The sequence below is a fragment of the Anoplopoma fimbria genome, chromosome 12 (assembly GCF_027596085.1).
Source record: "Anoplopoma fimbria isolate UVic2021 breed Golden Eagle Sablefish chromosome 12, Afim_UVic_2022, whole genome shotgun sequence".
NCBI classification, from domain to species: Eukaryota; Metazoa; Chordata; class Actinopteri; order Perciformes; family Anoplopomatidae; genus Anoplopoma; species Anoplopoma fimbria.
The window spans coordinates 2,376,019-2,403,050 of NC_072460.1; the positions used below are offsets into that span (position 1 = coordinate 2,376,019).

Below are 27,032 nucleotides of genomic sequence, written 5' to 3' on the forward strand. Positions count from 1 at the left end.
TCAACAAGAGATCTCGAACCATTTCTCTGACACGAAGGCCACAGGAATCAGTTGTCTTTCGGTGGGGGAGGGCCTGCGGGATGAAGAGGTGGGAACGTTAATACTGATGGATGGCGGTTTGATTGGCTTCATATTTATATTCTGAAGTGACAATATTGCTGAGACCTGCTGTAATAATCAAACCTTTAGTGCCACTGTCAACAATGTGTACCATCGGTCACAGAAAAAAACACAACAGAGATAATCACATACTGAAGCCTCCAGAAATCCTCGATTATCAGCAATGATGCTGCTGATAATGTGGCCATCCCTCCGTGAGTTTTAAATAAATAAATACAGACACTTTGGACTATTTACACCAGATGAATGATCCCATCCTCGCTGCCAGCATAATGAATCTGTTACAGGGTTTTGGATACACAGAGTAAGTGTGACCATCTTTGCCGGCCCTGCAGCCTCGATGACTGTAACTGTTATCCACTCAGACAGTAAACACTGTCGAAACTCTACAAAGCGTATTGTTACACTACATACAAATGAAAGTTTATGCCTGATTTCTATGGAAAAAACACACCTGCCATGTCAGATTATATCACAAAGAGAAACACATCTTCCCCCACAGTGAGAAACGATTCCAACCCAGTGAAATGCAAAACACACCAATGACTCACCAGTGTTACATCTTGTGGTGTAAAGCAGCACGTATTAGCTGGGTTGGTAAACATGGATGTGTTGTGTGCAGATTGCTGATATCACTTATATATATATATATATATATATATATATATATATATATATATATATATATATATATACTGTCTGTCATTTGAAATGCTGTCAGAAAGATCAGTTAGACAGAAAATGGCACTGGAAAGCTTCCTGTTGCCTACACTATATATACTATAAATTGACTTAGTACACGTCGACGGAAATCTCTGGTAGGTTAAGATTTTTTTGTGCAGCTTGAGTCAACACTCAGCCAGGTCTTGGGCAGATGGACGAGGATTGAGGAGATGAACGACAGCTTTAAAGGCAACCGATTAATGTGTGTCTTGGCAGAGAAACAAACCTCTGACTGAAGCTGATTGTGGTTCAGAGTAACAGCACAGCCAAAGGAAGGAGGGTGAGGAATTCATGCTAGAGATGCACCGACAGCGATGCTGCTATAAGCGTGATGCTGACTCAAATAGCTTGTTTGGGTATTGGTGACAATGGAGCCTTTCGTGGTAAAAGATCGATACTCAGATAATCTGCCCATACCCAAAGCCCACATATTGGGGCTGGAAAAGTTGGATTGACGCTTTCCTAATCCCTTAAAATTTCAGGAAGATTGTTTAATAAATCTTTATAATTTTATTTAAATGTTGTTAAAGCATTCATCCCCTCATAAAACCGTTATTATTATTAGGAAACAGATACTGAATTCTTGAACAGGCCCGGGGTACTAGACCCCAGAGAATAATTTTTGCCATAAAAGTGAAATTTGGAGGCCTCTGGAACATTCTAATGCCACTCTTAGATTTGTATACACAGATCTTAATTTTTGCATATTTGAATGAGTTATGTGGTGAGTCATTGTAAAGGAGAATTTGATTTATTGTGTTTTTTTAGCCCAAACAGTCTCTAAATAATTATGAATATTTAAGAGCATGCCTATTCCTGACTGGTCATTAATTAAGAATTCATTTTGCAACATTACTGCAGGAACATTACATTTTTGTTTTCAAACAATTAATTTGCATAATTGGTCAGTGGAAAAAGTACAGTGTGTTGTAGGACACTTTAAAGTGTGAAATCACAGTGTGGAGTATAGCCTACATTTTCTGCTTTTACTTTAAAAAGATTGGCCTTTTAGTGGGCGTCTTAGAGTTGGCTCTGCTGTAAAAAAGTGCAATTTCATTCTTCGCTTCTTCTTCTGGGTGTTTTTTAATAACATTAATGGTAATAGCTGTAGTGGACAAATACATCTTGTTGGAAAGGCATAAAGTGGCTGTGGGTTTCCAGTGCTGGTTGACTGAGCTAATGTTCCAATGTGCATCCACCCTGTGCTATAAACAGCCCTGGGCCGGCGTACCTGTTCCCGTTGTAAGCAGTCTTGTAGACAGGCGTCTGCTGGATCATCTCATCAGTGTAGATGGGCACGGCTGTCCGGACGCACTCGTGTGAGCACTGCAGGCTGTCATTGTAGGCAGTGAATATGTCCACCTTGCTGGGCACCCTGGCTGGGGTGAAGTCTGTCAGGTTTTGGCAGCTTTCTTCCTGCTGGTGGATCTTGCGCTGATGGCTATTGTGGCGGCCATTTCCCGACTGCGCACAGCTACAAAAACACGCACCAAAGACAAGAAACAAACAGAAAATCATACCTTGTACCCTGCTCAATCATTTGTGAGGATTTTCTGAGAAAGTGTGATCTTCTAAGTGTAATTATTAAAAAGTAAAGGAATCTTTCCTACCAGTTTTTAAGGACGAGTGTTGTGATCAAGGCTGCGATAACCATAATGAGAGACACAGTGATTGTGATTATCTGGTGAACTGCCAAACCTGCAAAAGACAATAAACACAAGAGCAGAGGATTAGATTTGTTGAGGAAATGGTTTCGCTCCAGTTGCCCACAGCACAGAGCCATGTACTTCACTTCTCTTTCCTGTACTGTACAAACTCTACAAAGTACCAGGGGCGGCTCACTTGAAAAGTAGAGGATGACATTTTGCTCTTCAGTAAGTATTGATGACACTGTCATCCGCTGCTATTCATAATTTAAGAGCAAAATGAATTATTCCATTACAGTGCAGCTAACTGTAATGGATAACCAGGTCCAACTTTTCTCTAAGTACTTGTTAAACTTATTTTTCTTGAGTCATTATTCCCAGTTTTATTTGTATTTGTCAAACTAATTAACTCCTTCAAAAGCAGACCCACTCTCTAAGCTCTTTGTAAGCTTTTCTCACATGAACGTACTTCTGTAGATTTTGCCCCAAGGCCTTTTTATGTCAACAGTAACTGAGAGAAAATTGTTTGATATGCTCTATAAAGAAAATATTTGATCAATAGGTGGTCCTGAAAGGAAGTCTGAGCGCTTTAGAAAGGAAGGCATGTTGATGTAGGGTAGAGGAGGGACACATACACAAGCAGTGAAGCTGGTTGTTTGACAGAGCATGACGTAAGTGTGTATGCTATTCTTAAGAGCGTATTTTAAGACTCTGGAATTGCTTATTACACATTTAATCCAAAACAATTTTAATACCAAAATAAAGAAACGCGTAACTAAATCTGTAAAAGAGTACATGATTGTCGACAATCATAAATACATTTAATGTCAATCAAACCCAGTGGGACCAGCTTGATGTGCAAAATTGTAAATAAGGAAATAAATGCACCAGCACTGTCTAAGCAACTCACATCTTGTCAAACTATACCATTCACAGAATTTGCCTTATACCTTGTTTTACAATTTTGGGTTGATATCATCAATTTTACAAAATGCCAACTTGACTTTCTGAACCCAATAGTCCGTCTCTTTTTGGCTTTGTTTTGGTCTCGACCTACTCCTAAGAAAACTATCTGACTCTTGAGCTGCTTAATGCTCTGCTATGCTCACCAGCTATTCGTTAACTCCTGTCCGTTGTTTGGAGCTGGGCAGGTAGCATAGAGTGGCATACAGGAGTTTGTGGGCCAGTAAACCAAAGCAATGAGCTCAAATGCTGCGTAGAGCTGAGGGCAACTGATCAATCCTCTGCAACCCCACATTGCACAAAGTCATTTGATCCCGTGTAAATAATAAAATATTGAATAACGCTGCTTTAAAGGACTAAAGTCCCACTGCTGCATTCTTTGAAGGTTGATTGATTACAGTATTTCTGTGGTAAGGTCAAGCTCTGTACTACAGTAAGTGTGTGAACCACAGATAATATGTGACTGTGGTGAAAAGTAATTCCAGCTAGGACTTATCCACAGGTCACCCACTTAATATTCATAATGCACTGGCTGTTAAAGATCTACTTGCACTTGTCCACCCCATTATAAAAAAATCATTATTGGACAATTTAAAACCCAATTACAGTGCTATCAAAAGGACATCAGAGACACTGGTTGAGAAAATGACCACCGTAATTTACAAACACTGAACGGTCAATGGAGAATAAACTCTTGTAAGAATTGGTGACTTTCACTGATGCTGTTTGATATGAGAAGGATTATAAACCCATTACCCTCTTTATAATAAAACCAAGTCAAAGCAGAGTAATGAAAACCACACTATAATATTATAATTCTGCACACTTTTGTGACAGGTACCTGGTTTATTGCATTGCTTTGCCAAGCTGTTTGGACTGTGCAAAGCCATACAATTATGTCTATTCTTTAAACTACGTGTCCTTTTACATTTTAACCAGCTTGAAGATATAAGTGTGGACCGAAGGTTCTCTGTTTGCTCTGCTAGAGTACAAAAAGCATTGTTCTTATTTAAACTTAAGACTCCTGTGGGTGCTGATCTCTCACTTTTGCCAGAGGACAGTAATCCACAAACAAACCTGTGCGGTACATGTCTAAAGTGAGGATTAGTGTGAGCCTATTCAACTGTACTGAACGGTCAGTGTGCTGTGTGTGTGTGTGGGTGAGTGATACAGCGTGAGGGCCACTGGGACACGATGACACACTGCAGCAGGTGACGTGCTGCAGGAGGGGGAAAGAAAAGCTGTCATGATGAAAATGCCTGCGTGTGCCTTACACGTCTCACCTCTCCATCAGCCAGCTGCCTCGCTGCTGATCCAGGACCATTTGTCTTTGGAAATGCTCAAAAGGAAATGCTGCTCTGTCACTTTTAGAAAAGCATGCAGCCTCTCCCCCTGTTGCCCGCATAGTCTCCACTTGGATAATAAACTTCTGCGGGCAGGGCCGTGCAAAAGGCAGGCAGGTCAAGGTCAACCTTGGATTAATGATATCTCCGGCTGGCTCAGGGAAGCCTTACCTTCCTAGCGCCTACCTAACTCCCTCGCCACGGCAAAGGCACATTAACTTATCTTGCAAGTCATTTGCATTTCCCTCATATCCCCTCTCCATCCTCCCCCGTCTCCCTCTCTGCCTGTCTCTGGCTGACCGTCGAGGCTGTTGAGTGTTCGGTTATAAATTAACATCTGTCCCGAGTTCAGGCATTATAGACCTTCCCCCCGACCTTGATCAATAGCCAAGGTCTCTGCTGAGAATTGTTTCGTTTCACATTGATGTCAGAGTGAAAGGGAGCACTTCCTAGTCAGGAAATTTCAAATTAAAAGCTGCACTTGGCGAATTTGTTCTGTAATACCAGACCTGATTAAATCACATTATGGCACTACATTAGGTTGGGCACTGTCCTGACCTCTAATGGACACTCCTCTGCCCACGCAGAGGGAACTTCTGAGTATGGTACAAACTGTCATAGAGGGCATGCAACCATCGACACACGCATGTTTAGAAGCTCCGCCACTCTGAATCCGATTCACCCATTTAATAAACACGAGCATGCTGTGCGTACTTCACTGACGCTATGTTACATGTTCTCATTGTATTTAAGTCCAAATAGCTCATTAGGGGTCCTCCAGGCTGCCATTTGAAGCCACAAATATCTACACTCTCCTCGTACAGCTCTTTAATGAAACAAATTAACCCGACAATTTGAGGTCCAGCAAAACAAACATCAACATTAAGTCCATTATAACCTCGTTTTCATGGGCATTACGTATCAGGGGGATGAGATAAAAGAGCAGATAATGATATTGGACAAATTTTGAGTTCAGAGGCCAGTTCTATTTTCATCCAGGACTGCCAGTTGGAGGGAAGTAAAATTTGGCCTGGCCGTCTGAAACTCATTCAGCCCTGGCAGTCAGGTTGAAATATTACCTTTGGCAGCCACCTTGCTTTAGAGATACCCGGTTAGGTTTTGTTTGGTCAAATCACTGCCAAACAAAGAGAGGCTGAGGGGGAGATAGATAGAGAGAGAAGGGGACAAAAAGTTAGACAGAGTGGAGAGGACAGCTAGCTTGTGACCTCTGTGGCAGCAGGATTTGAGCCCCCATCGATGCTCCCAGCAAGAAATAAATGAGATTTCTTTTTTCTTTTTGCCCTCGTGGCCATGACAGTTTGATGAACACCTCAAAAAAAAGCAAGGCTGTTAAATGAAATCTCTCCTTGCTACCTACTTTTGATGAAAGAATCTCAGCTTAGACACAAATACTCAGTGTGGGGTCAATAAGTTTGCCTAGAAGGTAATGCCTGGTTCGTAGCACCTTCTCAATATGTTTCTTACCTTTGTCACATCACATCACCTCAGTATGTTCAGGCTGAGTACATCAGAGATACGTTCATCAATCTTTAGTGATCCAACGTTTGCCTCAGTAAAGATTCAAATCTTAAATGACTCTGTGTCAGAGGTGTGGCTCACAGTGACAAACCCAGGGAATAATGACCTGGGTTTGTCACAGTAAAGCTGCAGTTCTTTAGCTAATTGTTTTATTTTTACGACCCCTTAGTGTGCATATGATTCAGTCCCACCGCCCCTCATCAACTTTCTTTCCAGACGCAGCGGGCAGCTCTTTTTATTGTAAATTAATCCAATGTATGCTACATGGCAAGCATCAAACATCAGATAAAGTTAGCGACTAACGGCTAAAGAAACATATATTTACCTCAGGAGTTGGTGGACACCAAAACGGCGCTATAAGGAGAATGCATATTGGACATGAAGTCTACTGGATGAGGAAGAGAACGACCATGTTTGCCATAACTTCATCAGGTCAAAAAAGATCAATGTTATGATTACACCTGAAGAGTCACAGCTTCAGGAGTCAGAGAAATTTGGATTTTAACATATTTAATGAGTTGTTTACTGATCCCAAACAAGGGCAAATTTGCCAATGTTGGTTAAATCTAACTAGAAAAACAATAAAACAAGTATTAGTAGCTGCTTGCTGACACAAGACAATCCAAAGATGCCATTTTAGAGTGAAGGACACAGACCTGAGCCTAGTCTGTAACTCTTACTAGTTCAGCAACCCATATTTTCACGCCGAAGACCTCTGATGCGTAATATTTGCAGCAAAGTTTCTTTGCATTTTCTTATTGATTTGTTCGTCACAACAGAGGTGTGTAAAGGCCTCAAGTCATGATATTATGAGAGTGAGTCGGCGTGCCAAATACCAGGACCCTGAAACTCAAGCGGCTAAATGGAATTCAGCCATCATTCATTTTTGATTTTCCTGCTGTGACATGCCGAGTTGTCCTGACGGACAGCATGCTGCAATAAAAAAATCAACATAAAAAATCTAATTAATATACTTGTGGACATATGTTCCATGGGAAAATCTCAAATGAGAACATATTGTTATATCCAGCCATAACTTTTAGTAACCAAAGACAATTTCTGCTTCTCCACGCAACCGTTTCTATGACCTTGCTGAATTCATGACTATCTGCAGTTTACATGGTGAATTATGAGACAACATTTAAACTGCAGACAGTTTGTCCTCTGAGTGATAATGCCATAAGGCAATACTGGACAACTGATGAGGAAAAGAGAATTTATATTTAACTAGTATGCATGCATGTATGAATTATTGTCATTTGTGTGTGTGTGTGTGTGTGTGTGTGTGTGTGTGTGTGTGTGTGTGTGTGTGTGTGTGTGTGTGTGTGTGTGTGTGTGTGTGTGTGTGTGTGTGTGTTCACCGGACTGTATGAAGCAGTAAGCCCTATCAGGCATCCATTGCAAAAAGCCATTTAGCGCTAATGGTGCCTACACCCACGCAGCGCTGGCTTAAAAGCTCCAAAGAAATGAGGGAAAGGTCCCTAATTTGTAAAACGGATAGTTGAGGCTTCCAAAGTTGAGCCACCTGACTCCCACACACCACGGTGCACATTTGTATGGAAATATTCAATACAAGCTAATACGCCGCATGACCCCCTTCCAAGATCACCTCTCCTACAACCTGGCACCTGAGCAGGACAGGTTGGGAGAAGTCTTCCGTCAAAGGCGGCGTGCGGATGGCGAGGAATTGCCAATTAACGTCAGTGTCAATGTGTCAATCTAGGCTGATTTCCACTGAGTCGCCAAGCAATCTAAAACACTTATTGGAGAAGAGGGTTCTGAGAGAGGGGGAGAGTGTGGGGGGAGGGAGAGGAGGGGGAAGTGGAACAGCGAGAGTTCAGAAACAATTACTCGTACACGCCTTTTCGTGCGGTGTCAAAGGCGGCGCTGCATCACTCACACAAACTGGACGGCAAATTTTAGAACTGCCCAAAAAAAATGGGTTCATATTGCTTCTATGCCAGAATCCCTTACAGGAGGATGCACTTGTCTCGTGTGCCTGTCTTTGTTAGGAACGGTGGAGAACACGCAGTAGCTCATCCTGTTAAAAAACAGACAAATGGAAATTACTGTAATTTTCAGGTGGGTGTGAAATGGCACTGCTACTGACGCCGCTTCAATCAGCCATCCTGAAATCTGTGTCCTGTCATGTCGGAGACGGGAGTTCTTTTTTACCAAACAAAGCTTAGCTGAATTGTTTAGCCGGTGAATGGAGTGGGAAACATAGCATGCACCTGCACTATTTGGCGCTGGGTCCTTCTGCATGCTCTATCATCCTCTCTGTCCTTCCTGTCCAGCAACAATGTTCAACAAAACTGAAGTCACAATTAATAAACTCAAATTATTACACAAAAAAAAGGTCATATTAAAATTCTGCCTTTCTGATTGACAGAAACTCTCCTGCATCCAAATAGTGTCAACTTCTGCACCCCTCGTCTTCCTTTAGGCAGATGTGTCAAGCCATGAAGAAAGAGCTGAGTGAAACAGCATCTGCTCAGCGTGGCCCCTTCAACTCCTCTTGGCTCAGTTTTCTGTAAATCAGGGTAAGGGGGTTTGACTCTGCACGCCTGTCATCGAGCATCAGCATTTAAGTCCAGATTTAACGCCCGGGAAAAGAAGATTCTTTTTTTTTAAACCCGCTTTATTGAGAGTCAATGCAGAGAGTAATGGCAAATTTATCGGATTGCCATGGTAACCGTTGGGAAAAAGTGCTTTCTCTCCGTCTCCCTGTGTGTCTCTCGCTGTGGAAGAGGCTGTATTGTACGCCTCTACAGGTCCACCACAGGTCATAATGCTGCATTACGATGCTCACTGAGCTCGCCTCTTTAAAAATAGATTCCTGGACCACTTAACATACATTTTACATGTGCTCACTTTGCTCTACGGTGGCTGTAGACGTACTTATTTACTCTATTCATTTAACCTTCCTCTTTCACAAACTTGAAAGCGTGATGTGAATTGCTGCGGTATTGATCTTTTTTATTTTTAACACCTGTCAGCTCTTAAACTGAATATCATCTAAGCGTTTCTGTTTCAGGACGCCACAGGACAGAACTGTAAGGCTCTACAGTGGGTTTATGTGTGGGCCATATGCAGCATACATAAAACTGATTTATGACAAAATATGCAAACTGTTGTTCTCCTCTGTTGTCCTCCATAGCGCTCTGCTAGTGGCAGCATGGATTTCCACACTGAAATCTGATATTTAGCAGCCAGAGCGTCAGGACTGAGAATGTTGTTTTGCTTCCCAGACTTTCTAAAATCAATCTGGATACAATCTTGATATTCCAAAAACAGGGCTGGCATTCTGGTCCTTGGTAGCTTTTCAAAAACATCTAGCTAATAACAGTCACAAGTACCGAAGTGCTGTACTGAAAATACGTCTCTGTTAAACCTGAAATGTAAAATTAACATTATGAAATGTTTGTGTGGGAGAGAGAAAGGAGATGGAGGGAGGTAGGGAGGGAGATGCTGGTAAGGAGAGAGAGAGCGTTATTGGTTACTGTTATTACCTCTTGTTTTGGTTCTGTGGATTGAAAGCTCTTTATTATTCTGTTTCTGCGCTTTGTGATGTGTATGGGTCAGATATGTGACTTTCTTTTATTTCATAAGTGAAACAATAATCATTTTTACTGCATTAGTTTGCATTTGCCTACAATGTCTGTACATTATCTATCAGGAACGTGTGGTAACTTTTACTTACTCATCTCAAGCATGCAACATTGAACCCTGTGGACTCTCAGACCGTCTAACGAGACCTAAGTTATCAGTAGTGGCTTTACTGACTGCAGTTTTAATCATCCCGTAGCCATAATGGAGCTGACAGCTCCATCTGCGTGGAGTAGAGGGGGGTCGCAGTTACTAGCAGCACAGTCACCGGGAACAATCAGTGAGCATCTGGAGGCACCACAGCTATACCTCCCCCCTCTCACCACCACCTCCTCCTCCTCCCTCTCCTCCCACCTCCTGTGTGTCCAGAGCGCTGTGAGAGCAGGATCAACAGGGGGCGTCCACTAAGAGCTGCATCGTCCAGACTAACTCCTGAACGGATAGAGATATACACAAGGTACAGTCTGCTGCTGAGAATGCACATCAGCGTCACGCTGTCTCAACACAGGGGATTTCATGTACCTTTAAGTAATTAACCACCAAGGCTGAATGGTCTATGGCTGATTAATAATACGACCAGTGGCCTGCTGTGCTATTTCAACATGGCACTGTGCCTGATTACAGAATTACAGCCACCTTCAGTGGGGCTGCGTTTCTTAATGACAACTAAGGTCTATGTGGTGACACTGTCTATTGGAAAACTGTTCATAAAAGAAATTTGCAAATTAAAATCAAACTATAAATTGGACGGAAAGGCCTTTTCACTGATCACAAGCCCCATTAACGTCTTTGTCCTAGGAGAGGGTGTGAAGAGTTGTCCCTTTGGTTGTCCTGCACTATCAATGCCAACGGTGAGTGGGAGTAAAGACACACAGCCTGCAGTCAATAAGTGCAACACAGTCAAGCTGCGGCGAGCTGTCATGTACTCAGCGTCCAGCCAAACCAAACCGGTATTCAAAATGTCACAGAAGAAAAACTAATGAAACATGGTTTGTGAGGATGTAAAGTCCATAAATAATTAGAGCGCACTGACTGACCGCTCCACATATAGTAAATAAACAATGTTTGGAGCTTATATATTATAATATTATATTATAGCTAAACAAAGCACTGTTGCTATTGCGATAAAGTATTAAACTGCAATGATGGTAGGTTTAGCAGATTTGTTGTTATGTTTTCCCCAAAACTAATTATACTGGCTGATCTTATACACACTCACTGAAACAAACAAAGCAATCAGAATACTTTATACTCTAGTCATTCTAAGGGGATGAAAAGTATCAAATTAAGCAATATTGACAACAAAAAAATTTTGTTACCAAAAACACACAAACTGAATTGGCTCTACTGGGCCTAGCTGGCATCACATACATACATGCTGATAATAGAATGAGTCAGTATCTGTCCACAGTGAAATTTCTAATAATTTAATGAGAACCTGGGTGATCAGATTCTGCCTACTTAGTCCAAAGTGTGTGTGTGTGTGTGTGTGTGTGTGTGTGTGTGTGTGTGTGTGTGTGTGTGTGTGTGTGTGTGTGTGTGTGTGTGTGTGTGTGTGTGTGTGTGTGTGTTGTGTGTGTGTGTGTTTACTCTGCAACATCTGACTTAATGTGAGGAGACATTTCATTTTAGAAGGCAGGAAACTTTGGCAACTTTTCCCCTTGGCTCTGGCGTCTTTTCTGCCTTTCGTAGTGAGGCGGCTGCAACAGGCTGTAAAATAGATGCATCGTCACTCGCCGTATTAATGATAACGTTAGACCACAGTCGAGCTAGGAAGTGGAAGATTCACACTACTGTGCCGCACTTCTATGTGAGAAAGGCCTTTTGGAATCCTTTCCTCCTCCGCTCTCTACCTCCTTCCTCAAACAACCACTTGCATCCATGTTTGACGGCAATGTGCACGCAACCACCCACACACACACACGCACGCACACACACACACACACACACACACACACACACACACACACACACACACACACACACACACACACACAGAGTGTGAGATGATTACGGTCATAATACACACATCACATGCCTTATGTGGCTGAGACAAAGTACACTAATGGCTTGAATTTGTGCTGGTTGCCTACAGTTTTCATGAGTCAGAGTGAATTAGTTCATGCAGACCGTTTATTGCCGGGGTGAGTGTTATCCCACAGTTCCTGAAAGCCTGACTTGCAATAATATATATTTATATGTATTTTCTGAGTTGCAGCAGCCAAAACCCAGCATACAGGCTAGGCTCCAGCTTTTGATACGCATTGTAATTATTATTATAAATATATTTACATTTTATAGAGAAAATCTTTTACCAATCAAATGAAAAAAGATTCCATAGTATATAAACAGTTATTGTTGGGTGAAGTTCTGCACATAATACAGACACCTGTGTTTTGAGACACCTGTCATTTCTACATCAGCGCTTTTAGATTACAATTAGCTGTGATGTCGGTGTGGCTGGGTGCGTTTCTCCCAGAGGTTTTCTCCGCACTGAGGCCTTTCCGTTTGAGATGCTGGATGACAGAGAGAAAAAGGGAGCCAGACACATAGCAGCTACACAGAGCAGCTTCCATGCACACTGACTCTCTGCTTACTCGGTTAATCCAATAATGAGAAATTACTAGAGCATTTAAAGAGCATGATTTTGATATTTACCTGTTCACTTGGGGCAAAGATCGCCTGGTGTTCTTGGAATTGCATGTTTTGCATCCTGCCACTCTTATATTTGAACCGCTTATGCATTTTCAGTGTAACACATCTCAATGATCATGACATGGTGTGCATATGTGCACCAGCATAACTCTCAAAGTCACCTTTAAAGGTTTTTTATACGATATTAAGAGCATTAAGACAGCATCATACAACCATCATCAATATAAAGATATATATCGGCGTAACGTCTACCTGAGCAGAGGATGACTTTGGTCTCCATCTGTGTGTGTTGTGTGTTGCTTTGTTTACATGGCCTAAACGTTGGCGCGTGCCTTTAGTGTGTGTTCGTGCATGTTGGCGTGCCCCACTGGCTAGCTCTTGGCGGTCTTTAGGCGGTTACAGCTGTTAAGGCCATCCCGACCAACGGCGTTGTTGCAGAAGTCTTGTGCCCACCCTCTGGTGCCCCCTCAGGTTAACACTGTCTCTCAAACTGTCAGCACTGCTGCCGTTGTTTGCGCTGTTAGCACTGTTGTGCTGCAGGGCCGCTGGCTTAGCCGTTGCCATGTTGAGAGCTGTGTGGAGGAAATAGATATGCTCTGAGTTTTTTATTTAGCACAATTAAATGGAAGTTCACACGAGATTATATCTGTTTACGCGAGACCCAGAAAACCTCTTTCAGCACTGCCGAAGAGCCCTTGGTCTTAGGCCGTACAATTTGTAATGCAGTACATCACTGAGTCAGAGGCAGCTATTTTACGTGATGAATTCACTGTTTTATTTGGATGACTATGTCAGCTCAGTTACCCGCTAAAATAACACCTGTTAAAAGGATGTCAACATAAATATGTTAATATGAAGCGAACATGCCACTTTGATCTCCTGAGAACATTATAGATATTTCATATCTGCACGAGTTTCTCTATATTATATAATAGGTATGAGTAGTGTGCAGTGTGTGTGTGTGTCCTCTTTCCTTGGTTGTTTACAAAAGCCCTTAAATGATGTCATTAGGGACAAAGTATTTCTGGACTGAACTGACTACATGCCATAATAAATCACAAGACACTAGCAGAAATCTAGATGAGTTGAATTGTTATGTGAGCTCTGATTATCACCTGATTAAGATCATTAGTTTTAGATGTTTTTCCCATCTAAGTTTGCATAATCAGACTTAGATTGAATTTTAATGTATCCACAAACATCTTCAAAGACAAAGCAGGAAAGATAAGAGAAGGAGACAAGCTGAAGCACCTCTCCTTCGGTAATAGTTTCGTTTTATCAGCAGTCCAATGCTGTGCTGTCGGTGTGGTAATTATGTCTTGCCTTGGGGCCAATATGAGGCAGACATGGGTTAATATGTTGTGAAGGCAAAAGGAAAGTTTTCTGCAGCATTTAAGCAGCCGGGCTTAGCTTTGAAAAGAGATTCTATTCATCTTCTCTGATGAGACACAGTCTGCTTCTTGATACAATAATGTGCACCCAGTCTGAGAAATCAGACCTTTTTTCATTTCCTCATCAGATTTCCTCCAGGATAAAATATCAAGCCATCACCTTGAATCAATTGGTGGTCTTGCACTCACCTCCCAATCAAAATAAAATAAAGGGATCACAACATCGCTGACAAGACAATTACATGCTGCCATTCATTTCACGCTCACTATATACACCTCAGTCTCCATAGTACAATATGGATTTATAGCACTTACATTAAAACCAACTTTCATTATCGTCTGTGTTCATAGAAGAGCTGAGTGTTTATCTTATTTAACATGAACGGCACTCTGAGGCTACTGTCATTTAATCTTCAAGGTTTGCTTTGGGGTGGGGTGATTGGACAAATATATCGGTGATTGGCAGATAGATAACATCACTGTATTTTTTTGCAATATTTTTTGAAATTTGATTTTGCTAATTTAATGGTCTGCCTCTGAATAGCAAGTAAGTGACAATGCTCAGCAGCCAGAGTGAGAGAAAGCGTGTAAAAAAAAGTATATATATATATATATCACTAAGTAAATTAATTCCTGAGTTGGTGAGACAAACAAGATGGTTTTGTGAGTTTTATTTTTTTCTATCGAGTTTGAATTAAGTGTGTTTTACGATGAGTTAAAAAGGCAAATAAACCTGTCTCAGTTCGGTGCAAGAGAGACATTTGAATTCAGAAGGTGTATGGTTGTATTTTTCTGTTTAATAGGGATAATAGTTGTTGTGAGGTTATTCGTTTCATTATTAGCTAAGAGAACTTGTGGAACATAGCAAACTCAAAGACAAACATATAGTCAATTTCCCTTTGGTTGACTGATTTTGGACATATTGCTCAAACCCAGTTCAATGTATGCACGTAGGACCACCAAACTCACAGCTTGACATGACATATGGGTGCAACTAGGCTTCCTACAAACAGTATAACTGAAGTGTTTGGAGTGAGACAACAGTACATTCCTAAAAAAGCACAGGTGAATTGTCTTGTGAATTAATTTATTATTGTGTTTCACAGTGAGGACTATTTTCCAACAGCAGGACTTCTACTCTACTGTACATTTTTAAATTCCGCTGTGCTTTAAGACATTTTTCATTCTAATTGAGTAGGAGGTGGCCAAGGACTTTTGATCACCCTTACTGTTAACTGCCTAATTTTATGACATTTATATTAATGCACCAAATGGGAAAGGTGTAATTAGCATAGTGCTTGCTTCACAAGTTGTTAAACATGACTTATGTTTTATGGCTACCTGTATGGTCCATTTAAAAAGCCGTGTTCCTCATGGACTTAATGAAATGGTAAATCCAATATGTCTGGCTGGGAGGTTTGTGTGTTCACTGCACAGAGAGACTGTCCATAAAAATCTCATTTGGTCATGTTCAGTAATCCAGGCACAAGGAGAACAGTATGGTCAAGGACATACTCTGTGAATAAGGTGCTATTTTCCCAAAGCTGTGCTATTATACCAGTGAAAAGTAGATCATAACTCTAGATCATTCATCATGTGCTACAGTCAAAAGGTAAAAAAGAGATAGCAATATGTAATAAGAGAAAACAGGGAGGAGAAAACCTCACATTAATGTTTTTCTATTTGATTTATTCTTAGCAATTTACCCCCATTGTCTCGCTAATTGAAATCTTAAATTCTGTATGCATCGTGGCCTTTGTCCCTGATGACCTGGGGAGGAAGTTAACAGCCAGGTGCCACCTGCATGACACATGATGTTGCCAGATGCTTCTTTTCACCTGCCAGTTAGGGATTTTGAAAACTGTGATGTACCACTACAGGCAATCAAACCCTGGGTCTCTGTGGGGCTGAGAGTTTCCTCTTACATATTGACTTATTAGAATTGTCCGTCCAACCCTCACAATGGCAAACATTCAGTTAATGTTCAGTTAAACATTCCTGATTCAGTCGTTTTGTTTTGAGCTTGTCCTATTGTGTGCACATTGGCATACAAAGAAAAAAGGCCCATTTCCAAATGTGTTAAAAATTTGAGGTACAGATTTTTCAAGTGTGATTCTATCCTTATATCCCATGAAAAAATAAATTCAAAAGAACTTTGCAGAGCAGAAGCCTATTTGTCTGGATAAAATACACTTGAGACACTACTCTAAGTCCATGGTGTTCATTTCTATGCCATGCAGGTTTCTTATCTGTTTTCAGTACTGATTTCATGAATTTGTAAATTGTCTCTAGTTAAAGGTGAAGTGAGCTATTGTTTAGTTAAAATGACAACCTGCAGAACCGAAGTAAATGGAAATCTTAACACTACTTTATGAGTTCTGTTTTTAAGACAGGCTGAGTCTGTAAAGTGTGACAAAGGCAGCTCAAACAAAGATTTCTGAAGCTGTTTTATGTCTTACCTGGTGTGTCCCCATATGGCTTTGGTGGTTTGACAGTCTCCCCGACACTGACAGTGGCCTTGGTGGTGCTTAGCCTCTTGGGCTCTGGTGTGGTCCCCACAGTCAACGTCCTTTGGTGGAGCCTGGTTGTAGTGATAGGGGTTGCGGCCACTGTGGTAGATGAGACCTTGGTGGTCAGCGTTGCGTTGGGCTCCTGTTTGGCGTTGTCGTCTATGCTATCTGTCCCTGTGGGTCCCCAGTCGATAAATCCGGCCACTGTGGTAGTCCGGCCCTCCTGAGACTTGTCGTAGCTGTCCCATTTGAGCTGCCTCCTGGCTCTAAGTAACAACCTGACTGCGTCTCCTCTGCTCTCGCTGGATAAAGCTGCTGGAGCTCCCGCTATTACAGCCAAAGGATCACTTTTCTCCATTTGAGAGTATCTCAACAGGCACTCTTTACACGCCGCCTGTCCTTTATGTGCTGGCTTCCGATGCTTTTGACTCTTGACCTTTGGCCCTATGCCCGCCCTGTTGTCTTGGGGTGGAGGGATAGGGTTGAGGAGCCGGCGGGCCAACGGGCTCACTGTTCTCCAGTGAAGCTTGTTGGGAGCGTCCCATAGCGGCTGCCAGCGAGGTCGGGAACGAGGCACCGACTTAGGCGTGAGTTTGACCCCCATGCCCTGACTGAGGGGGCTGCACACAGAGAAGTCCAGGGTGAGGTGGGTCATGGCCAGCAGGATCCACACCCGGTGCCCCACACAGCTGACTGGCCTCAAAGCAGACGGACTGCAGAGAAGGGAGAAAAGTAAATGAGAGAAGACATTTTAGATTCAGTGTATGTTCACTATATGTTCAACACATACTAATCAGGTTCCCTCCGTCTCCCCCACCTTTAAGTTAATGGTCAGTTGTAAAGATTTACATCAGTATTCACCCTCCATTTGCACTCCTGGCAAAGTTCTACTCCACAACGTCTTCAGCTCCTACTCAATTAAGCTTCGATGATAATTAGCTTCGCAGAGTGCGTCTTGAATTGCAGTCTAAAGGTCGGGTACAAAGTAAATGTTGTACAACATATGAAAGATTATGGATTTGCACTCAGCAGTCAAAAACAGTGAGGACTTATCCTTGATGTTACAGATTCATATCAATCCAGGGATGATTACGCCGACACACAAGGTCAAGCCCGGTTTAGCTGATCATCATATTCTGCATTATCTCCCTCAGAAACAAAGTCATCGGATTCCCAAAGGGCAATTTGATTATGCAGTGCAATGATCAGGGAGGCAACACGCAATGCCAGCAGAAGACACAGCATGACAAGAGTATCGCAGAAACCCTCGCCTACACAGCTACGGCATTAACGTATTCAAAACCAGAGTGTGTCCAAAAAGTGTCCCTTGTTATTGTGTACGCCTCCCTTCTGTTCACCAACAAGATGGCAAGGTGATAGATAGGCCGGCTGCTCAGGCCAGGACCCTGCAGTAGACTGATTTTACAGACAACCTTCAGCGGCCCCTGGGACAAAGCTACACATTGATTCCTTAGGGAGAAACCTCATTATGGGCTATCTTTCATCTCTGCCGTCCTTGGCCAATTTAAGCCCACACGGAGGACTCATTTTGGAAGCATCACAGAGGTGATGATGGATGGAAAAGTGTGAATGGGTTCATCGACTGTCAGAGGCGACACAAAGATGTCCGTAGTTCGTGTAATCACAGAGTCATGTTCTTGCAAGTCTCTGACTCTTGTCTAGCTGTACTGTGGTGACGTTTGACGAGACAAACTGGACTACTGTTGGGAATGTGGGTGTTTCACAATTGTGAACAAGTCAAAGGTGATTCTTCTCACGCATGAATCTACATCATTGTGTTAAAATGTGAATGTTCGGCAAATGAGAGACAGTCAGTAGAGATTACAGGAAACCCGGTGAATTTCACACCAGGTGATGTGAGGGATTATAAATGCTCTGCTCATAAATTTAATATATCATTGGATGTCAATTTAAATAAGAAATGCAATATCCTTTCAGTAAACTAGGCTTGTTGTTGCTTGTTGTTGCCTGACAGTAACATAGTGTAGGAGATTCGTGGATCGCATTTATTATTCTCACCACCTTTCATTTGACTTGTGCAGGACCAGCAAACCACTAACTGATAAATAATTTAGAATGGCGTTTTGATTGAGCCATAAATGGTGACTGATGTGGTCATTAAAGAACAGTGACAAGGTCAGCGTATTAAGGACAGCTAAAAATATGGGTAATAATTTGTCGTGTGAGTGTTTTGGCTGTGACCTCAGCCTGATGTCCTGGCACCTCCCCAATGAACACACTCGAAGAGAGTCAAGTTTAACCCTCCACGCCACAATAATGCAATATCTGATCAGGGGAAGTGGTGTCTCTCATCAAACATAATGTGATCTGGAGCAGGATGAAAAGAAGAGCTGTAAAATGTTTGGTAAAGGGTAACCGGTATTTTTCAACCTGGACAGCCTGCAATGTGATCCTATTGGGGCAGACTGGCTTCGTCATTTAGGTCCACTTAAAGTGTTTGCTTTTGCCAAACAGATCCCATTGTTGTTATAAGTGTCTGACAATATGGACAGAGTCTTGCTCAAGGGAAAGTCTTGTTCTGAGACCTCACAAGGTGACATTTGCCAGAATACGGTGGAAACTCGAGTTTGTCGTGTAGGAGTAAAGAAAGCGTAGCTTAGCGTTATCTAAAGTATTTTCAATGTCATGGCTGAATATTAAGATGTTTTCAACAATGAGGATGAGTTACGATGGCCGCCAGGAGCCTAATTATTTAAGTATTCCTATACGGATATTGAGATTTGACAACATGACTCCTCCTTGAGCGGGTATTGGGAAAAATAACAAACACACTTGAACCATCGAAAAAGCAAAAATCATGTTTTATCCCTTTGGAGGGACCTTTCTATAATGTTGTCAGACTTTTGGCAGTGGAAAGAAAACATGCACTTGTGTGTACGGAACGTTAAATTGACGCTGCTCTCTTTCCATTTCCAAGGCTGAGAGCCTTGAGACAAGCTTGACCATGGCCTGAGCATTTTCAACGTTGGTCCAATGTCGATTGTAATCCTATCTCTGCAGGGGCGAGTTGTGTAATATAGGCATTACTCATGAATAAAACGCCAACAGCTTAATGAAAGCTGCAGATCAGTGACGTTGAAATCTATCTGGGTAGTGATTTTCTAAAAAGAAATATTTGACATTAATAATGAATACATTGGGTATAACATTGCAAGGATCTACCTCATTCTCAACACAACACTTAGACACGAGACAGTAAGAGAAGCTTTGATGCATATGGTAATTCTTCATGTCTTTCCGGAAACAGAAAGCTAAGCAGTGATATAAAATATTAATTACAGCAGTTGTTACAGCTACACCAACATCATCTTTAGTACCACAATCAATCAAGAGCCACTGTAGTAAGTAGCCTTCCATTAAAAGATGAATAATGTGTCCAAAAATGTTAAAAACTAAAACTGCTGGCCGACGCAAAGCCAATAAATCTGCTAGTTTGCTAATACAACGACAGCTGTTTCTGTTTAATACTGCCTGATTAATCAAACGTTTCTTTTCTGTTCTATATCTAAAAATATCTATGTGTGTTTATTTATATATATATATATATATATATATGATTATATATATATACATGTGATTATATTTATATATATATATATATATATATATATGTGTGTGTGTGTGTCTATATTTGTGTGTTCATAGTCTGTCAACCTAATCTGAATAATCTCTGTTCTTTAACATCCTAATTATTTTAATGGCAGCTGTAGTATAGTAGGCATACGAATTGTTAATGACTTGCTTTGTGTTTAATTATTAGTTAATAAATGAGCATGAACACAGATTGAGGTGATTAATTAACATCACGCTTAAATTACAAAATGAATACAACTCTTAATAAACCAGATGGCGCAATCGTTATTCAAATGGTTCAGGTACTAATTTCATTTCAAAATTGTGTATTTTTGTAATGAATATATTTCTGAATGTATACACATGATCAGTTAAACAAATTATAAAAGTTTAATTGCAATTACTTATTCGTCATTTCATGTATTAATGTATTTTCCCTGTCAAAGTCCATCTTACGCTTTATGCCTGCTGTTGAAGTATTGACACATTTATATGTTAATTAGCTGACATCCAACCACAAAGAGGAAAAGGGACATTCACTGTCCACCTGTTCAGTGTACTGTGGTAAAGCTCATCACTGAGTTTTCAAGGTTAGCCCCTCAAAAAACTAATGTCCAGGAGATTAACTCCATAACTCTTAATAGACCATTTTCATAGCAGCCATTTTGACATGTCATTGTAGGGTAAACACAGGCGTAATTAATAACAATAAGTTTGGCCCTGTTCCATTAGGGTGGCCCTGGTATTGTGCATGCTGGCTCACTGGAATGGCCGTGACACGTCTTTTTTTAATTACACCATTGTTTACCCTGCTCCAGTATGACATGTCGTAATGGCTGCAGTGAAAAGGGCCTATTGGTAGAAAGAGGATGTCACACACTCAGGTCCCACTGGGGAATCATGTCAACACGCTTCAGGTTGCAATTCCGGGAGCTCTGACGTTACAACAAATTCAATTATCAATGTAAACAATAAATGATGCATTATGTAATGACTTTATTAATTGTGTAATTTAAGTATTAAGTAGTTGATTAACTGATTGTATTAGACTGAAGCACAAAGCAGACTGAACCTATTTTGTTAACTTGTCTGAGCAATAGCAGATGGCAACCTCCGTTTCTGAATAGTGCCTTAAACTTGCATTCTTTTGGTTTCACAAAGAGGTCTCACTGTAAAGAAATACGTGAGAAATGATTATGAGAGTATATTTCAATACAGTGTGATCATTTACTAAATGTATGGTCCCATTCTGAGTAAAAATAGGGTATGATTTAGGGCGGGGCTACCTTGTGAATGAGAGTTTGCTATCACGTCTTCCGGTCTGGGAACCGTACATGTTTTGGTCTTACAATTTTAACCCTTTCACTGGGTTTTTTTCAGTTCACGAAATTGAATTGGTTCATTTTTGTCACCTGAAAATGTCTCATTCAGGGTTTGGTTGTACTAGCTCCACCCTCTCCTGTCACTTCTGGTTCCGAATAAACCAAAATGGCCATAAGCATGGCTTGAAAACTGTAGTCCACAACCCAGTGGGTGATGTCACGTTGACTACGTCTACCTCTTATATACAGTCTATGGTCAATATTACAAAATAAGAGGCTGAACCCTAAACATATTGTTTTTAACAAGGATGCATTTAGTTTTTTTCAGAATTGCCATACATAACGGTAAGTAGCTTATCAGTGATTAGCAATTATTAAATTATAGTTCCCTACATGAATTTAAAATAAGCCAGTATAGGGCAGCATTGATTATGGTACATTCAGTAATATGGTGACTCATATGTTCACTTGTATTGACCAGTCTACATACACTAGTAAAGTACTGTCTTGGTACTTCCATGTTCAGTGTTGACATGGAGTGCAATTTTAAACACAGCAAGAACACATTGTGCTGCAGATACATTGGAATATAAATAATAATTTCTAAGACATGAAGTTTCATCATGTAAGAGAGCCTCTCTAATATTCCTTGACATCGCACATAATGAAAGTATAATTTGGAAGGATACTGCACAGATGGCTGATAAAGTGCAGCATTCTCGGCGTGAACATACCAGATTGCTTTCTGGTGGGAATGTGTGTCTGGTGTCCTATTTTATGAGCACATGCTCCATCATGCCGTCATTACTAACTTCAGTGTGTGCAGTTAAGCCTCAACAAGATGGCAGGAAATCCCTTTAGTTGAAATTGTGACATCTCCTGATTGTGAGCTCACACTGTCCCCGCCTCACTTTTTTTATCATCACAGAGCGTAGTGATTGTACAGGCGGTCGCAGCGGGTCACACAGGCAGATGGATTTTCAGTGAAGAACTGCATTTAGCTGAAAAATGGAAAAACTGGTGTGTTGGTGGAGGAGGAGGACACATTCCTTAGCTCTTCCTTGGAAGGCGGGGGCAAGTTAAAGTTGATTGTAAGCTCCTTTATATGCATTATTCGGGCCAGTATTCATTGACCCAACTGGCCACTTTCAAGCCCTGCATCTCAATAAGTCTACAGCCAGACATACAAGGAATTCAATTAGTATGTGAAGTTATGCAGAGAAACGTTAATTAGCCTGTCTGTTGGCCTGGAGGAGTCCGGTTTGAAGGTCAGCAAAAGACTTGCTGGAATGATGATTTTTAACCACGACATGACAGACAGCAGATGAAAGAGGCAGCGTGGGCTTCTGCTCACGGAAACACCCGGAAAATTAATGAATAAATCTCTATGCATTGCATGTACACACACACACCCCTGGAGCCTACACATAAACATAATATTGTGTTGTATTTTTCTTGTATATGCCACCTTTGCTGTTATCTCTTATTGTTTCTTGTACCTATTGATCCGTGGACCAAGATGCCCGCCATATGTTCAACTAACATACAGCAATTACAGCCTCGGCTGTCCTTCATCGACTTGAAGCAATGTAGAGTTTCGACAGAAAGCGAGTGATGTAACAGTGTATGTGAGATGTGATATTTCGGAGCAATATATTTGGATTATGCTTCTCAGGCCAAATACTGAAAATCCCTGGAGGAGGGTTCACCAAGCTTCACTCCTCTCTCTCCTCTTTGCCAATTTAAGCTGTACTATATTCGGTAAATCTACTTCCAACTTATTCTGCAGCTTCCTACAAATGCCACTGTCAAGGGGGTTAGGATTAGGCCCTGACAGGCACTCCAAATTAAACACATGATCTTCATGCTTGCGAACCGCAGTGTGCAGCACATAATTAGGGTTTCCCGTTTTTACCAAAATATCATACGACTCTAGATGATTTCTGCAGCTTAATTGCATTCTAGAGTTAGTCATGAATAAATAACGTTCAGCAGCTATGTTTACAACATGCCTATGGCCAAAACGCTGCTCAAAAAGTGCAGAGCTGCACTGAAACTGAAGCTGAAAACAAGGTTTACAAAGTAGGACTGTAGACATAGCCAGTCGAGTTTAAGCACATGGCGTCAGTCTCACTAATGCTGTCACCAAAGAGGATATTCTTTTATGATTTCCTGTCAGTATCCTCTTCAAAACCCACGCTGCACTGCTCTGCAAACAGGGAAAACATTAGAAAGAGTAATCTTTTGCACACAACACTTAATACAATTTATCTGCACTCTTAACTGGACACTTCATATAACCAACATAATGCCATCAAAAGACCAAAATGAATGAGGAATAGCCTTTGAAGTCTGTGAAAAAGATTTGCAGCATAAAACTTGAATCAAATGCTTGAGCAAAGGGTGAGAGCGGTTAACGGAATGGGCCATTTACACCGACAGCTATGCCTTGAAGATACAGGTTGCTATGCATAAGAGGATGTTGTCTACGTCCCACATGTCACGTTGTTGACATGTGAAGTGCTCTACTGTGGATTGCACTCTTTTATGACCGACCTGTTATGTTTTTCACTCTCTCGTGATCCGTGAATTCAGCCATAGCACTTCTGAGGGTTCTCGTTGTTTCAGCAGCACAATGACTAAAGCACTCCAGATGAGGTAATTACATTTCTCTCCCTCTGCGTCATATGTAGCATCAGCGCAAAGGTCTCATACGGAGATGTTTGAAGCTGATTTGAATGTATCTCAGTGGTGGCGACAGGCTGTCTATACCGATGCAGTAGGGTGTGTGTAAAGTGAGGTCATGTGAATGTTACATTTGTCAGATAAAACACAGATACTCTAATTCACCAACACTGAAAATGCCAAGGAGAGCATGACTTGGTTCAGGGGTTTAAAATCAGCCTACGGAATACAAAGCCAAGCCTTATTCATCATGTTCCTCCTAGTTCTGTGTGTCACTTTGTACTCGAGCATCTGTATCATCCCTGTATTCAATCCAATGCTTGACTCATATCATTCGTATGTATAATGTCAGCAGTGATATGATGCAGATAAGCTAACCTTTGTGTGTCATACATGTAGAGGTATTTCCTATATAGATGTACACCCAGTTGTGCAATCACAGGAAAAGTAGTCGTATAGATTGTAACCCCCGTTTTTGCTCAAAGATGTTTTCTTGGTGTAAGATGTGAACATCATTTTCTCTGTGCGGCCGTCCCCTGACTCCCAGTCAATGTTTTGATCTATTTTTGGGCTCATGTTCACTGAGCATTGCTCCATAGAGGCTACTAAACTACTTTTGTTATTAATATGCTTAATGTTGGTTGAACATTCATGAGAGAAAGTAGACTGAAGTTCTTGGAGGTACTTCTAGCTTGACCTTCATCGCTTCATAGTGTTTTTGTCCCAACCCCATCTGAAGCTTGTGCAGTTTTAATATGTAAAAATGAACAGATAAAACAGATAACATGATTATAATCTTTTTATCTGTTTTTTTTCTTAAGGTGACATTAATTATGTAACTGATGTTTTGAGAAGCAATACGTTTACATTTAGCTGATGGTTGTTTCTTACAGTAGTTTATTCTTTCAGTAGTTACAGTAGGTCTGTTTGTTCACTAGGTAGTTCTTGTATGTTAAATATGTTGGTAGGATGAGGGTTACATGGTGGAAGTGCTGTAGAATAATTTGTATATCTTGAATGTTAACACTTCTAAAATCATAAAAATGTGTTGTGTTTTAAATCAGACGAAAATGACAACAAAATGAACGGATTACAGTTTACATAGGTTACAGAATTCAAAACCTGAAGATTCTGTGCTGGACACAAACACAGCACCACTGGAATAATCTATCAGAAATTTATAAGAAAACTAGAATAACAATCGCCACAAGGAGAGCGAGCGCAGACAGAGGAGCATCCAGGTGCTCCACCAATGGTCCCTTTTCCAGAGTTCCGAAACTTAATGAATGCAGCACAAATTCCCTATCACACAATGTTAATGAAAGTGAAATGCATAATGTAATGCAATCACAAACAAACAGACCAACTGTGCCGAAAACAAAACCTCCTTTACGGAAGTAATTAACTGTATGTTGACCTAATGTTAGCGGATGTGTTTTCTTGTTGGAAATGCGATCGTGACGGGTTGTTACTGGTAGCTACTGCCCCCCCCCCCCCCTACCAGTACTGCATACCAGTACTGAATATTTTAGTGGTACAGAGTCCCAGACCGTACCACCTACTTTCACCCCTGTAAAACATTGTTGTTGAATATTAATTTGGAGTATTAAATGCAGATCAAATCAGCAGTAAGCAACATATTTTATCCAGTGACAGTCACCATTTTATCCCCAAGAGAAAACTCATCACGTACTTAAGGCTTGCAACATGTCAAGCATATTGAACAAGGCGAGCGATGCCCAGCGCTTGATGATTCTGCTCTTCCCCCAGAAGAGATCAAAGTAGTGTTGTGCTGTGTTGGCTATTATGTGCAGCTATTCTGCAGACCATGTGCCAGTGGGGCACAGATAAGCAAAGAAACAAAGGGCAGGGCATTGTCTCTGTGAATGAGGCCAACTTTAAAAGCTCTTCTGAAGCCTTTTTAAAATCCTTCACAGAGCTTCGATGTTTTAGTAATCACGAGAAGTCAAGGTTAACAAAGAGTGGCAAAACAGCACAGGATACATTAAAGGAGCACTACACATGGGGCCATTAAAAACTTCTAAATTTAGAACGAACTTATTCCCTTATAGTGTATATAAAACATCGTCATGAGAGTACAAGGGGCTAATGAAGGATTATCTGACTCTTTGAACTCGTCCTTTGCGTCATGTTAGACCCAGTAAAACAAAACTATTATCTCTGCAGCTAATCACATATTGCACCTCATTATTGTGTTCTGCACTGTATCTCTGGCCCACTTCCTGTGTCCCCATCACACTGTGATCACTTGTGCAAAGTAGGTCTTAATTAGAACTTGTAGGGAGTTTGCAGAAGTGAGGCCTCAGCAGATGGGCCTCCCACCTGAGGGAGGTGAAAAAAGGCATGCCCTCTTCAAACCCCTCGCCCTGCCTCCCCACGCTGCCATCAATGGAGGTTTTGTCAGCATTGTCTCGATAGCCCTGCCACTGAGTGCACATGATTTTCTAGCCAACACAGCTTTTGAAAGGTGCCACGTTGAAGGTGACTCCAACTCGGATTAAATGCCGGGTGTGATGACAGACGCTATCTTCCAGGCAGGATTCAGTCTGAATCGGTAGTTTGCTTTTTTAAACCTCTCAATGGGGTTTTTCCAGCCCCCTGGAGAAATATACTGCTCATAAGCCTTGAGGCAATAAAGTAGTTCAGTTGTAGTTGAGTACAAAAAATAAACCAGCGGTTTTATTCAGGGTAGCACTGGCAATTGATAGAGCATTTACACGCTGAACTATGGTATCCATGTCTCTCCCACACACTTCTAAAAACGGCACTTGGAAGGAAGAAAAAAAAGAATGATCCACTGGGGACAAGGTTCATCAGCTACAGTTCATGAAGTTTCAAGCTACAGTGGGTGGTTTTCTCTGGTGGGTTCAAACAGGCACAGCGAGAGGTT

General features: G+C 41.3%; 1 protein-coding gene across 1 annotated transcript; it reads right to left on the reverse strand.

Annotated features, from left to right (window-relative positions):
• On the reverse strand, window positions 1-26,580 carry ajap1 (adherens junctions associated protein 1). The gene is made up of 5 exons (XM_054608609.1): window positions 26,465-26,580; window positions 16,449-17,212; window positions 2,454-2,541; window positions 2,075-2,317; window positions 1-73 (listed from the first exon to the last, which is right to left on the reverse strand). The coding sequence occupies exons 1-5, from the start codon at window positions 26,578-26,580 to the stop codon at window positions 1-3; spliced, it is 1,284 nt and encodes a 427-aa protein (XP_054464584.1).
• Between the last annotated feature and the right edge of the window lie 452 nt (window positions 26,581-27,032).

Excerpts from the sequence above, each read along its gene's own strand:
- ajap1 (XM_054608609.1), bottom strand. The coding sequence starts at position 26,580 with ATGTGCACTCAGTGGCAGGGCTATCGAGACAATGCTGACAAAACCTCC. Across the intron at positions 17,213-26,464 it reads CCTTTTTTCACCTCCCTCAG|TCCGTCTGCTTTGAGGCCAG; the intron begins GTGGGAGGCCCA and ends CCTTCTCTGCAG. Across the intron at positions 2,318-2,453 it reads ACACTCGTCCTTAAAAACTG|CTGTGCGCAGTCGGGAAATG; the intron begins GTAGGAAAGATT and ends GTGTTTTTGTAG.